Below are 15706 nucleotides of genomic sequence, written 5' to 3' on the forward strand. Positions count from 1 at the left end.
TCAGGTGGAATCAGCCCCCCCTGTTGTTGAGAACAGCCTCTCAGATGGAATCAGCCCTCCCCTCCCCCTGTTGTAGAGAACAGCCTCTGTTGTATAGAACAGCCTTTCAGATGGAATCAGCCCTCCCCTGTTGTAGAGAACAGCCTTTCAGATGGAATCAGCCCTCCCCTGTTGTAGAGAACAGCCTTTCAGATGGAATCAGCCCCCCCCTGTTGTTGAGAACAGCCTCTCAGATGGAATCAGCCCTCCCCTGTTGTAGATAACAGCCTCTCAGATGGAATCAGCCCTCCCCCCCTGTTGTATAGAACAGCCTTTCAGATGGAATCAGCCCTCCCTCCCCTGTTGTAGAGAACAGCCTCTCAGATGGAATCAGCCCTCCCCCTCCCCTGTTGTATAGAACAGCCTTTCAGATGGAATCAGCCCTCCCTCCCCTGTTGTAGAGAACAGCCTTTCAGATGGAATCAGCCCTCCCCTGTTGTAGAGAACAGCCTTTCAGATGGAATCAGCCCTCCCTCCCCTGTTGTAGAGAACAGCCTTTCAGATGGAATCAGCCCTCCCTCCCCTGTTGTATAGAACAGCCTTTCAGATGGAATCAGCCCTCCCTCCCCTGTTGTAGAGAACAGCCTTTCAGATGGAATCAGCCCCCCCTGTTGTTGAGAACAGCCTCTCAGATGGAATCAGCCCTCCCTCCCTTTCAGATGTTGTAGAGAACAGCCTTTCAGATGGAATCAGCCCTCCCCTGTTGTAGAGAACAGCCTTCAGATGGAATCAGCCCCCCTGTTGTAGAGAACAGCCTCCAGCCCTCCCCTGTTGTAGAGAACAGCCTCTCAGTTGTAGAGAACAGCCTTTCAGATGGAATCAGCCCTCCCTCCCTCTGTTGTATAGAACAGCCTTTCAGATGGAATCAGCCCTCCCTCCCCTGTTGTAGAGAACAGCCTTTCAGATGGACAATCAGCCCTCCCCTGTTGTAGAGAACAGCCTCTCAGATGGAATCAGCCCTCCCCTGTTGTATAGAACAGCCTTTCAGATGGAATCAGCCCTCCCCTGTTGTAGAGAACAGCCTTTCAGATGGAATCAGCCCTCCCTCCCCTGTTGTAGAGAACAGCCTTTCAGGTGGAATCAGCCCCCCTGTTGTATAGAACAGCCTGTTGTATGAGAACAGCCTCTCAGATGGAATCAGCCCTCCCCTGTTGTATAGAACAGCCTTTCAGATGGAATCAGCCCCCCTCCCCTGTTGTATAGAACAGCCTGTTGTTGAGAACAGCCTTTCAGATGGAATCAGCCCTCCCCTGTTGTAGAGAACAGCCTTTCAGATGGAATCAGCCCCCCTTTCAGATGGAATCAGCCCTCCCCTGTTGTAGAGAACAGCCTTTCAGATGGAATCAGCCCTCCCCTGTTGTATAGAACAGCCTTTCAGATGGAATCAGCCCTCCCTCCCCTGTTGTATAGAACAGCCTTTCAGGGAATCAGCCCTCCCCCCCTGTTGTAATCAGCCCCCCCTCCCCTGTTGTTGAGAACAGCCTCTCAGATGGAATCAGCCCTCCCTCCCCTGTTGTATAGAACAGCCTTTCAGATGGAATCAGCCCCCCAGCCTTTCAGATGGACTGTTGTTGAGAACAGCCTCTCAGATGGAATCAGCCCTCCCCTGTTGTATAGAACAGCCTTTCAGATGGAATCAGCCCTCCCTTCCCCCTGTTGTATAGAACAGCCTTTCAGATGGAATCAGCCCTCCCTCCCCTGTTGTAGATAACAGCCTTTCAGATGGAATCAGCCCTCCCTCCCCTGTTGTAGAGAACAGCCTTTCAGATGGAATCAGCCCTCCCTCCCCTGTTGTATAGAACAGCCTTTCAGATGGAATCAGCCCTCCCTCCCCTGTTGTAGATAACAGCCTCTCAGATGGAATCAGCCCTCCCTCCCCTGTTGTAGATAACAGCCTTTCAGATGGAATCAGCCCGCCCTCCCCTGTTGTAGAGAACAGCCTTTCAGATGGAATCAGCCCTCCCCCTGTTGTATAGAACAGCCTTTCAGATGGAATTGTAGAGAAACAGCCTCTCAGATGGAATCAGCCCTCCCCCCTGTTGTATAGAACAGCCTCTCAGATGGATTTGTAGATAACAGCCTTTCAGATGGAATCAGCCCGCCCTCCCAGCCCTCCCCTGTTGTAGAGAACAGCCTTTCAGATGGAATCAGCCCTCCCCTGTTGTAGAGAACAGCCTCTCAGATGGAATCAGCCCTCCCTCCCCTGTTGTAGAGAACAGCCTCTCAGATGGAATCAGCCCTCCCTCCTCCTGTTGTATGTTATATAGAAGAGCCTCTCAGATGGAATCAGCCCTCCCCTGTTGTAGAGAACAGCCTCTCAGATGGAATCAGCCCTCCCCCTTTCTTTCTTCAGTCTTAGCGCATGACAAATTATGAGGGAAAACAAAGTTAGATGCTATTTTATGTCTGTTAATGTGATATAATGTGCTGTATTAATTCATGCCGACCTAAGAGAGAGAATGTGTGTGTAGGCACATACACACAAATTAATTCACTAAGCTATCACATTAAACTATGACAGTAGGGCCAGCAGTAGGAAGAGAAGGCACCAAGGTAATGCTCAGTGGATAACACTGGCATACTATGTGACACATTTTTAATTAGATGTTAAAAGTGTGAAATGAACTAAAAATGTAAGCGTTTTCACAGCAGAGCTACAGTATACAGATGCCTTTAAGGACGCATGTTCTCATCTTTTATTATAAGGTCAAACATCCAGGGGCATTAAGCTATACATGGTTATAAAGCTATACATGGTTATAAAGCTATGTTATAAAGCTATATAGGGGAATAAAGCTATATAGGAGTATACACTAAAGCAATATAGGGCTATACAGCTATTTTGGGGTAAAAAGCTATATAGGGGTATAAAGCTACATAGGGGTATAAAGCTACATAGCGGTATGAAGCTACATAGGGGTATGAAGCTACATTGGGGTATGAAGCTATATAGGGGTATAAAGCTATATAGCGGTGTAAAGTTATTTAGGGTTAAAAGCTATATGGGGTATTAAGCTGTTTAGGGGTATGACGCTATATAGGGGTATAAAGTAAAGCAGTATAAAAAATACATAGGGTTATAACGATACATAGGGTTATAACGCTACATGGGGTTATAACGATACATGGGGTTATAACGCTACACAGGGGTTATAACGCTACACAGGAGTAATAAGCTACACACGGGTATAATGCTACATATGGGGTTTGACGCTACATAGGGTTATAATGCTACATAGGGTTATAACGCTACATGGGGTTATAACGCTACATGGGGTTATAACGCTACATAGGGTTATAACGCTACATATGGTTATAACGCTGCATAGGGTTATAACGCTACATAGGGTTATAACGCTACATGGGGTATAATGCTACATAGGGGTTTGAACGCTACACAGGAGAAATAAGCTACATACGGGTATAATGCTACATATGGGGTTTAACGCTACATAGGGTTATAACGCTACATAGGGTTATAACGCTACATAGGGTTATAACGCTGCATAGGGTTATAACGCTACATAGGGTTATAACGCTACATATGGTTATAACGCTACATAGGGTTATAGCGCTACATATGGTTATAACGCTACATAGGGTTATAATGCTACATAGGGTTATAGTGCTACATAGGGTTATAACGCTACACAGGAGTAATAAGCTACACACAGGTATAATGCTACATATGGGGTATGACGCTACATATGGGGTATGACACAACACAGGGGTTTAACGCTACACAGGGGTAGAAATCTACTTGGGGGTACACAGCTACTTGGGGGTACACAGCTACTTGGGGGTACACAGCTTTAAAGCTACTTGGGGGTACACAGCTACTTGGGGGTACACAGCTAAAGAGGGGAATAAAGCTATTTAGGTTATAGTTATAAAGCTACTTAGGAGTATAAAGCTACAACAGCTGGCAACAGCTCTGGTGGATATTCCTGCAGTCAGCATGCCAATTGCACACTCCCTCAAAACTTGAGACATTTGTGGCATTGTGTTGTGTGACTAAACTGCACATTTTAGAGTGGTCTTTTATTGTCCCCAGCACCAGGTGCACCTGTGGAATGATAATGCTGTTTAATCAGCTTCTTGATATGCATATCAAGCAGGAATGTCCACCAGAGCTGTTGCCAGATAATTAAATGTGAATTTCTCTACCATAAGCCGCCTCCAATGTCATTTTAGAAAATTTGGCAGTATGTCCAACCGGCCTCACAACCGCAGACCACGTGTAACCACGCCAGACCAGGACCTCCACATCCGGCTTCTTCACCTGCGGGTTCATTTGAGACCAGCCACCCGGACAGCTGATGAAACTGAAGGTTTGTACAATCAAAACAATTTCTGCACACACTGTCAGAAACCATCTCCGTAAACCTAATCTGCGTGCTTGTCGTCCTCACCAGGATCTTGACTTGACTGTAGTTAGGTGTGGCATAGGAGAAATGCTCACTAACAGGGATGTAAACAAATTTGAGCACAACATTTGAGAGAAAATTAGATTTCTGATCAAATCCAAACTTTTGAAGTATCAAGCCAAAACAAGAATAAATGCTTCACAGTCCAAACAATTATGGAGGGCACTGTATATAAAGTTGAAGTCAGAGGTTTACATACACTAGGTTGGAGTCATTAAAACTCGTTTTTCAACCACTCCACAAATGTATTGCTTACAAACTATAGTTTTGGCAAGTCGGTTAAAATATCTACTTTGTGCAAATTTCCAACAATTGTTTATTTCAGATTATTTCACTTATCATTCACTGTATCACAATTCCAGTGGGTCAGAAGTTTACATACAGTAAGTTGACTGTGCCTTTAAAAAGCTTGGAAAATTTCAGAAAATGATGTCATGGCTTTAGAAGCTTCTGATAGGCTAATTGACACAATTTGAGTCAATTGGAGGTGTACATGTGGATGTATTTCAAGGCCTACCTTCAAACTCAGGGCCTCTTTACTTGACATCATGGGAAAATCAAAAGATATCAGTCAAGACCTCAGAAAAATTATTGTAGACCACAAGTCTGATTCATCCTTGGGAGCAATTTCCAAATGCCTGAAGGTACCACGTTCATCTGTACAAACAATAGTACACAAGTATAAACACCATGGGACCACGCAGCCGTCATACCGCTCAGGAAGGAGACGCGTTCTGTCTCCTAGAGATGAACGTACTTTGGTGCGAAAAGTGCAAATCAATCCCAGAACAACAGCAAAGGACCTTGTGAAGATGCTGGAGGAAACAGGTACAAAAGTATCTATATCCACAGTAAAACAAGTCCTATATCAACATAACCTGAAAGGCAGCTCCGCAAGGAAGAAGCCACTGCTCCAAAACCGTCATAAAAAAAACAGACTACGGTTTGCAACTGCATATGGGGACATAGATTGTACTTTTTGGAGAAACAAAAATAACTGTTTGGTCATAATAGCCATCGTTATGTTTGGAAGAAAAAGGGGGAGGCTTGCAAGTCAAAGAGTACCATCCCAACTGTGAAGCCCGGGAGTGGCAGCATCATGTTGTGGGGGTACTTTGCTTCAGGAGGGACTGGTGCACTTTACAAAATAGATGGCATCATGAGGTAGGGAAATGATGTAGATATATTGAAGCAACATCTCAAGACATCAGTCAGGAAGTTAAAGCTTTGTTGCAAATGGGACTTCCAAATGGACAATGACCCCAAGAATACTTCCAACGTTGTGGCAAAATGGCTTAAGGACAACAAAGTCAAGGTATTGGAGTGGCCATCACAAAGCCTTGACCTCAATCCTATAGAACATTTGTGGGCAGAACTGAAAAAGCGTGTGCGAACAAGGAGGCCTACACACCTGACTCAGTTACACCAGCTCCGTCAGGAGGAATGGGCCAAAATTTACCCAACTTATTGTGGGAAACTTGTATTAGGCTACCCGAAACGTTTGACCCAAGTTAAACCATTTAAAGGCAATGCTACCAAATACTAATTGAGTGTATGTAAACTTCTGCCCTACTGGGAATGTGATGAAAGAAATACAAGCTGAAATAAATCATTCTCTCTACTATTATTCTGACATTTCACATTCTTAAAATAAAGTGGTGATCCTAACTGACCTAAAACAGGGAATTTTTACTTGGATTAAATGTCAGGAATTGTGAAAAACTGAGTTTAAATGTATTTGGCTAAGGTGTATATAAACATCTGACTTCAACTGTACTGTAGGGTTATAAAGCTACATAGGGTTAAGGACATTGCAGCACTATTACTGTTACTATTACAATACTACACACACGGGTCTGGGCCGGGGGTGCGGTAAGAACGACATATCAACCTACACATGCCCAACCTGCTGTTGCCGTGCCCTCCCAGACGCCGAGGGAGAACCACCCAAGCAACATCCCATTGCCACGACACCGGAGGTGGGCCGGGTCAAGTGATGTAATGTGGAAGTAGAGACCTCATCACACACACGCCTCAATCAAACAGAATAGGAGATGCAGCCAGGTATTGATGGGTTTGTCTCTCTCACCCATCGAGCAACCCAGGATGAACACTGAAATATTCATGTTCTCTCAAACACAGTCCTAAAGCACACACACCCACGTGTTGACCCTCACAGACATCCAAACAGCCAACATCCACCAACATCCATACGGCCAACATCCATAGAGGTCGACCGATTAATCGGAATTGCCGATTAATTAGGGCCGATTTCAAGTTATCTGTATTTTTAGACACCGATTTGGCCGATTAAAAAATACATAAAAAAATAAATATATATATTTTTACACCTTTATTTAATCTTTATTTAACTAGGCAAGTCAGTTAAGAACACATTCTTATTTTCAATGACGGCCTAGGAACGGTGGGTTAACTTCCTTGTTCAGGAGCAGAACGACAGATTTTTACCTTGTCAGCTCAGGGATCCAATCTTGCAACCTTACAGTTAACTTGTCCAACGCTCTAACCACCTGCCTCTCATTGTACTCCACGAGGAGCCTGCCTTTTACGCAAATGCAGTAAGCCAAGGTAAGTTGCTAGCTAGCATTAAACTTATCTTATAAAAAACAATCAATCAAACATATTCACGAGATAAACTAGTAATATCATCAACCATGTGTAGTTATCTAGAGTGTCCTGCGTAGCATATAATCGATGTGGTGCGTATCGTTGCTCCAAAGTGTACATAACCATAAACATCAATGCCTTTCTTAAAATCAATACACAGAAGTATACATTTTTAAACCTGCATATTTAGCTAAAAGAAATCCAGGTTAGCAGGCAATATTAACCAGGTGAAATTGTGTCACTTCAGAGTCAGTGTACACGCAACAGTTTGGGCCGCCTAATTTGCCAGAATTTTACGTAATTATGACATAACATTGAAGGTTGTGCAATGTAGCAGGAATATTTAGATTTATGGATGCCACCCGTTAGATAAAATATGGAATGGTTCCGTATTTCACTGAAAGAATAAACGTCTTGTTTTCGAGATGATAGTTTCAGGATTCGACCATATTAATGACCTACGGCTCGTATTGTTATCATGTTATAACTAAGTCTATGATTTGATAGAGCAGTCTGACTGCGCGGTGGTAGGCAGTAGCAGGCTCGTAAGCATTCATTCAAACAGCACTTTCATACGTTTGCCAGCAGCTGTTTATGACTTCAAGCCTATCAACTCCCGAGATGAGGCTCGTGTAACCGATGTGAAATGGCTAGCTAGTTAGCGGGGTGAGTGCTAATAGCGTTTCAAATGTCACTCGCTCTGAGACTTGGAGTGGTTGTTCCCCTTGCTCTGCATGGGTAACGCTGCTTCGAGGGTGGCTGTTGTCGTTGAGGAGCGAGGAGAGGGATGGAAGCTATACTGATACACTGGCAATACTAAAGTGCCTATAAGAACATCCAATAGTCAAAGGTTAATGAAATACAAATGGTATAGAGAGAAATAGTCCTATAATTCCTATATTAACTACAACCTAAAACTTCTTACCTGGGAATATTGAAGACTCATGTTAAAAGGAACCACCAGCTTTCAAATGTTCTCATGTTCTGAGCAAGGAACTTAAACGTTAGCTTTTTTACATGGCACATATTGCACTTTTACTTTCTTCTCCAACACTTTGTTTTTGCATTATTTAAACCAAATTGAACATGTTTCATTATTTATTTGAGGCTAAATGGATTTTATTGATGTATTATATTAAGTTAAAATAAGTGTTCATTCAGTATTGTTGTAATTGTCATTATTACAATTTTTAGTTTTTTAAATCGACCGATTAATCGGTATCGGCTTAATTGGTATCGGCGTTGAAAAAAATCATAATCGGTCAACCTCTAATCCATACAGCCATCATCCATACAGCCATCATCCATACAGCCATCATCCATATAGCCATCATCCAACCTCCAATGCACACACCTGTCAGACCTTCATATATGCACACATTGAATAGTGTTTTCAGATCAATGGGAGCAGAGTGGGTGCGTGTGATGCTTGTTTAGAAAGGCCAGATAATATCACACAACACACCACAGGCCAGCTACATACTCACACTCTCTCTCTCTTCCCATCATCCCTCCTCTCTCCCCACCCTCTCCCTGTATCGCTCTCGCTGCCTCTCTCTCTCCCCAATCCCCCTCTCCCTCTCTTCTCTCTCCATCCCATTTCTCTCTCCCCCCATCTCTCACTCTCCAACCTCTCCCTGTATCTCTCTCTCTGCCTGGCTCAACCCATCTATTTCGCTCTGCCTCTCTCCACCATCCTCTCGCTCGCTCGCTCCCCCCCACCTCTCTCTCCAGTCTGATCTGTAAGGTGGAAGTGGTTCATCTACAGAGTAATCTAACTGGTCAGTCTGATCTGTAAGGTGGAAGTGGTTCATCTACAGAGTAATCTAACTGGTCAGTCTGATCTGTAAGGTGGAAGTGGTTCATCTACAGAGTAATCTAACTGGTCAGTCTGATCTGTAAGGTGGAAGTGGTTCATCTACAGAGTAATCTAACTGGTCAGTCTGATCTGTAAGGTGGAAGTGGTTCATCTACAGAGTAATCTAACTGGTCAGTATCATATCCACCCAGTTGATCTGAACCACATGGATATGTCACTGGGAGGTCTCTGTTAGCTTCAAACACACTGCAGCTCTCCTATCCACCTTTACCTCACAAATCTGTCTGTGTGTGTACAGTAAATGTGTATCATATACGTTACCTCGTAGAGCAGGCAGCCTAGCGACCAGATGTCAGATTTGAAGTTGTATCCGTTTTCATGTATTCTTTCTGGAGACATGTAGTAGGGGGTGCCCACTGGAACAGACAGAGAGAGACAGGGAAAAGTGTTTATTTAACTTTTGTTTATTATCTACTTCACTTGATTTGTCAATGTTAACATATTTCCCATACATATAAAGCCCTTAAATTGAAATTGAATTGAGAGAAAGTAAGAGAGAGAGACAGAGAGAACAGAAAGAGAGAGAGAGACAGCCATTAGCCTGTTCCACCACTAACCTAGCTGTTCCAGCACACACACAACCTCAGAGAGACAGACATCACACACAACCTCAGAGAGACAGACATCACACACAACCTCAGAGAGACAGACATCACACAGAAACTCAGTCATCCACGACATCACAACTCCAGTTCAGCTCTCATTACCATCCCTCATCCACTATATCACAACTCCAGTTCAGCTCTCATTACCATCCTTCATCATGAATAGAAACAGGTGTCCAACAGATATTGTACACTCTGACTGTGAATCCCAATACCATGCTGGCTGGCCAGACCCCACAGTCAGACAGTACAATACCATGCTGGCTGGCCCGCTCCAGACCCCACAGTCAGACAGTACAATACCATGCTGGCTGGCCCGTCCAGACCCCACAGTCAGACAGTACAATACCATGCTGGCTGGCCCGCTCCAGACCCCACAGTCAGACAGTACAATACCATGCTGGCTGGCCCGCTCCAGACCCCACAGTCAGACAGTACAATACCATGCTGGCTGGCCCGCTCCAGACCCCACAGTCAGACAGTACAATACCATGCTGGCTGGCCCGCTCCAGACCCCACAGTCAGACAGTACAATACCATGCTGGCTGGCCCGCTCCAGACCCCACAGTCAGACAGTACAATACCATGCTGGCTGGCCCGCTCCAGACCCCACAGTCAGACAGTACAATACCATGCTGGCTGGCCCGCTCCAGACCCCACAGTCAGACAGTACAATACCATGCTGGCTGGCCCGCTCCAGACCCCACAGTCAGACAGTACAATACCATGCTGGCTGGCCCGCTGCAGACCCCACAGTCAGACAGTACAATACCATGCTGGCTGGCCCGCTCCAGAATTCAGACGTTACAATACCATGCTGGCTGGCCCGCTGCAGACCCCACAGTCAGACAGTACAATACCATGCTGGCTGGCCCGCTCCAGACCCCACAGTCAGACAGTACAATACCATGCTGGCTGGCCCGCTGCAGACCCCACAGTCAGACAGTACAATACCATGCTGGCTGGCCCGCTCCAGACCCCACAGTCAGACAGTACAATACCATGCTGGCTGGCCCGCTCCAGACCCCACAGTCAGACAGTACAATACCATGCTGGCTGGCCCGCTGCGCCAGACAGTACAATACCATGCTGGCTGGCTCGCTCCAGACCCCACAGGCAGACAGTACAATACCATGCTGGCTGGCCAGAGAGACCAGACCCCACAGTCAGACGTTACAATACCATGCTGGCTGGCCCGTTCCAGACAGTACAATACCATGCTGGCTGGCCAGACCCCACAGTCAGACAGTACAATACCATGCTGGCTGGCCCGCTGCAGACCCCACAGTCAGACAGTACAATACCATGCTGGCTGGCCCGCTCCAGACCCCACAGTCAGACAGTACAATACCAGCTGGCTGGCCCGCTCCAGACCCCACAGTCAGACAGTACAATACCATGCTGGCTGGCCCGCTCCAGACCCCACAGTCAGACAGTACAATACCATGCTGGCTGGCCCGCTCCAGACCCCACAGTCAGACAGTACAATACCATGCTGGCTGGCCCGCTCCAGACCCCACAGTCAGACAGTACAATACCATGCTGGCTGGCCCGCTGCAGACCCCACAGTCAGACAGTACAATACCATGCTGGCTGGCCCGCTCCAGACCCCACAGTCAGACGTTACAATACCATGCTGGCTGGCCCGCTGCAGACCCCACAGTCAGACAGTACAATACCATGCTGGCTGGCCCGCTCCAGACCCCACAGTCAGACAGTACAATACCATGCTGGCTGGCCCGCTGCAGACCCCACAGTCAGACAGTACAATACCATGCTGGCTGGCCCGCTCCAGACCCCACAGTCAGACAGTACAATACCATGCTGGCTGGCCCGCTCCAGACCCCACAGTCAGACAGTACAATACCATGCTGGCTGGCCCGCTGCGCCAGACAGTACAATACCATGCTGGCTGGCTCGCTCCAGACCCCACAGGCAGACAGTACAATACCATGCTGGCTGGCCCGCTCCAGACCCCACAGTCAGACGTTACAATACCATGCTGGCTGGCCCGTTCCAGACAGTACAATACCATGCTGGCTGGCCAGACCCCACAGTCAGACAGTACAATACCATGCTGGCTGGCCCGCTGCAGACCCCACAGTCAGACAGTACAATACCATGCTGGCTGGCCCGCTCCAGACCCCACAGTCAGACAGTACAATACCATGCTGGCTGGCCCGCTGCAGACCCCACAGTCAGACAGTACAATACCATGCTGGCTGGCCCGCTCCAGACCCCACAGTCAGACAGTACAATACCATGCTGGCTGGCCCGCTGCTCCAGACAGTACAATACCATGCTGGCTGGCTTGCTCCAGACCCCACAGTCAGACAGTACAATACCATGCTGGCTGGCCTGCTCCAGACCCCACAGTCAGACGTTACAATACCATGCTGGCTGGCCCGTTCCAGACAGTACAATACCATGCTGGCTGGCCCGCTCCAGACCCCACAGTCAGACAGTACAATACCATGCTGGCTGGCCCGCTCCAGACCCCACAGTCAGACGTTACAATACCATGCTGGCTGGCCCGCTCCAGACCCCACAGTCAGACAGTACAATACCATGCTGGCTGGCCCGCTCCAGACCCCACAGTCAGACAGTACAATAGTCAGTCATGTACAGGGGCTGGCTGTAGGTTCACTGCCCCACCACAGAGGGCCCTAGTGAGCCTGATGGGGGGAGACAGCTGACAGATAAAGAGAGACAGATCCAGACAAATACTGAGGGTTGATCTAGCACACACACACACGTTTTTAAATGTATGCATGTTATTAAGTATTTTCTGTAATGTCTATTGCGGTATGCGTTGGGCCCCAGTCAGACGAGCTGTTGCCATTGGCTAATGGGGATCCTGATTAATCAAATGGCATAATGGAAGCATAGTCTGAGACAAATATTATACATATTTAGTTCAAACTTCAAACTTCAAACTTCTTAGAGCTTCAAACTTCTTAGAGCTGAGATCCCGTTAACAGGATCGATATGACAACAGCCAGTGAAAGTGCAGGGCGCCAAATTCAAACAACAGAAATCTCACAATTAAAATTCCTCAGACATACAAGTATTTCATACCATTTTAAAGATACACTTCTTGTTAATCCCACCGCAATGTCCCATGTCAAAAAGGCTTTACAGTGAAGCACCACAAACGATTATGTTTGGTAAGAGCCAAGTCACAGAAAAACACAGCCATTTTTCCAGCCAAAGAGAGGAGTCACAAAAATCAGAAATAGAATGAATCACTAACCTTTGATGATCTTCATCAGATGACACTCATAGGACTTCATGTTACACAATACATGTATGTTTTGTTTGATAAAGTTAATATTTACATAAAAAAATCTCATTATACATTGGCGCGTTACGTTCAGTAGTTACAAAAACATCCGGTGATTTTGCAGAGAGCCACATCAATTCACAGAAATACTCATCATAAATGTTGATGAAAATACAAGTGGTATACATGGAACTTTAGATAAACTTCTCCTTAATGCAACCGCTGTGTCAGATATCAAAAAAGCTTTACGGAAAAAGCAAACCATGCAATAATCTGAGTACGGCGCTCAGAGCCCAAACAAGCCAAAAAGATATCTGCCATATTTTGCAGTCAAAAGTCAGAAATAACATTATAAATACTCACTTACCTTTGATGATCTTCACAGAATGCACAAAAATGTTTGTTTTGTTCGATAATGTCCATCATTTATGTTCTAATAGATCCTTTTGTTAGCGCGTTTGGTAAACAAATCCAAACTCACGTTGCGCGTTCACTAGGAGCAGACGAAATGTCAAAAAGTTCCATTACAGTCCGTAGAAACATGTCAAACGATGTATAGAGTCAATCTTTAGGATGTTTTTAACATAAATCTTCAATAATGTTCCAACCGGAGAATTCCTTTGTCTGTAGAATTGTGATGGAACAGAGCTCGCTCTCACGTGAACGAGCATCACGAGCTCAAGGCATTCTGGCAGACCGCTGACTCATTCCACTCTCATTCGGCCCCACCCCACAGTAGAAGCATCAAACAAGGTTCTAAAGACTGTTGACATCTAGTGGAAGCCTTAGGAAGTGCAACATGACCAATATCCCACTGTATCTTCAATAAGGAATGAGTTGAAAAACGACCAACCTCAGATTTCCCACTTCCTGGTTGGATTTTTGCCTGCCATATGAGAGCTTTTAACTTTTAGCTGTGAACGTGTCTAACTAATAATAAAAACTAGATATGAATTAGTTTGAATAAACCCATGACGTGGAATACTATAAGAGTTTACAGCATATGTATCTGTGCAGAAATAAAAGTGCACTTTTTATTGGGGGATGTTTTTTAATTGGGATGTGAAAACATTTATGTATCTCTAAATGTCAGGTCTGCATAATAAAGTGTGCCCTCCAATTCTAAAAAGGTCAGAGAGAGAGGGAGAGAGAGGTGGGGTCAGAGAGAGAGGGAGAGAAAGGCGGGGTCAGAGAGAGAGAGAGAAAGGCGGGGTCAGAGCGAGAGAGAGAGAGAGAGAGAGAGAGAGAGAGAGAGGCAGGGTCAGAGAGAGAGGGAGAGAAAGGCGGGGTCAGAGAAAGAGGGAGAGAGAGGTGGGGTCAGAGAGAGAGAGAGAAAGAGAGGCGGGGTCAGAGAGAGAGGGAGAGAGAGGCGGGGTCAGAGAGAGAGGGAGAGAGAGGCGGGGTCAGAGAGAGAGGGAGAGAGAGGCGGGGTCAGAGAGAGAGGGAGAGAGAGGCGGGTCCAGAGAGGGAGGGAGAGAGAGGCGGGGCCAGAGAGAGGGAGAGAGAGGCGGGCCAGAGAGAGAGGGAGAGAAAGGCAGGGCCAGAGAGAGAGGGAGAGAGAGGCGGGGTCAGAGAGAGAGGCGGGGTCAGAGAGAGAGGGAGAGAGCTGGATTGCGAGAGCCCAGTTTTTATTTTTTATCAGGCTCGGCGGTGTGTGTGCGTGCGTGTGTTTATGCGTTTCTGTGTGTGTGTTGCTATGGAGGTCTCCTGGTGCAGCTGATTAAAGAGCATCAGCCTACCTGCCTGCCTGCCTGCTTGCCTGCGTCAGCATTCATTCATTTACAATTAAAACACACAAATGTATTCATGCAGATGAACTAGAAGTCATGTTGGGATTGATTTCCATTATTGCAGTTGGTTAAGACAACTGAGCTGCATTCTAGGGGAAGAGAAGATAGTATGGTCATGGTAAACATGTATGAATGGAATCATCCGGTTCCTCTACTGGGCTATGAGCCTGGACCACCAACTAGCCAGCACCTCCCTCCTCTACTGGTCTCTAGCCAGCACCTCCCTCCTCTGCTGGTCTCTAGCCAGCACCTCCCTCCTCTGCTGGTCTCTAGCCAGCACCTCCCTCCTCTGCTGGTCTCTAGCCAGCACCTCCCTCCTCTGCTGGTCTCTAGCCAGCACCTCCCTCCTCTGCTGGTCTCTAGCCAGCACCTCCCTCCTCTGCTGGTCTCTAGCCAGCACCTCCCTCCTCTGCTGGTCTCTAGCCAGCACCTCCCTCCTCTGCTGGTCTCTAGCCAGCACCTCCCTCCTCTGCTGGTCTCTAGCCAGCACCTCTCTCCTCTACTGGTCTCTAGCCAGCACCTCTCTCCTCTACTGGTCTCTAGCCAGCACCTCTCTCCTCTACTGGTCTCTAGCCAGCATCTCCCTCCTCTACTGGTCTCTAGCCAGCACCTCTCTCCTCTACTGGTCTCTAGCCAGCACCTCTCTCCTCTATTGGTCTCTAGCCAGCATCTCCCTCCTCTACTGGTCTCTAGCCAGCACCTCCCTCCTCTACTGGTCTCTAGCCAGCACCTCTCGCCTCTACTGGTCTCTAGACAGCACTTCTCTTCTCTACTAGGCTGGTTGAACTCATTAAAGCCCCAAACTTTCAGACACAAACACACAGGCACACACATTTCACCGCCCCTCATGCAGAGAGAGACATGGGGAGAGAAGGACAGAAAGAGGGAGGGAGGGAGGGAAGGAGAGGGGAGGGGGATGAGAGATGAAGGGGGAGAGAAAGGGGGAAAGGGAAGAGGAGGGAGAAAGAGGGCGGGAAAATAAGTCAGTATAGAGGAGAGAAAGAGAAAGAAGAAAAGGAGGGAGGGTGAGAGAAATAGATGATGAGGAGGAGAAA

At 46.8% G+C, this 15706-nt stretch overlaps 1 protein-coding gene across 2 annotated transcripts in view; it reads right to left on the minus strand.

The window, feature by feature from the left end:
• LOC112238186 (serine/threonine-protein kinase Nek7-like) overlaps window positions 1-15706 on the minus strand; it is a 156570-nt gene that overhangs the window by 19411 nt on the left and 121453 nt on the right. For both annotated transcript variants that reach the window (XM_042322475.1, XM_042322476.1), the window contains exon 8: window positions 9235-9329. In XM_042322475.1, coding sequence (XP_042178409.1) covers window positions 9235-9329 — 95 coding nt within the window. The remainder of the gene's footprint in view (window positions 1-9234; window positions 9330-15706) is intronic.

This window comes from Oncorhynchus tshawytscha, linkage group LG05, assembly GCF_018296145.1.
Source record: "Oncorhynchus tshawytscha isolate Ot180627B linkage group LG05, Otsh_v2.0, whole genome shotgun sequence".
Lineage (NCBI taxonomy): Eukaryota > Metazoa > Chordata > Actinopteri > Salmoniformes > Salmonidae > Oncorhynchus > Oncorhynchus tshawytscha.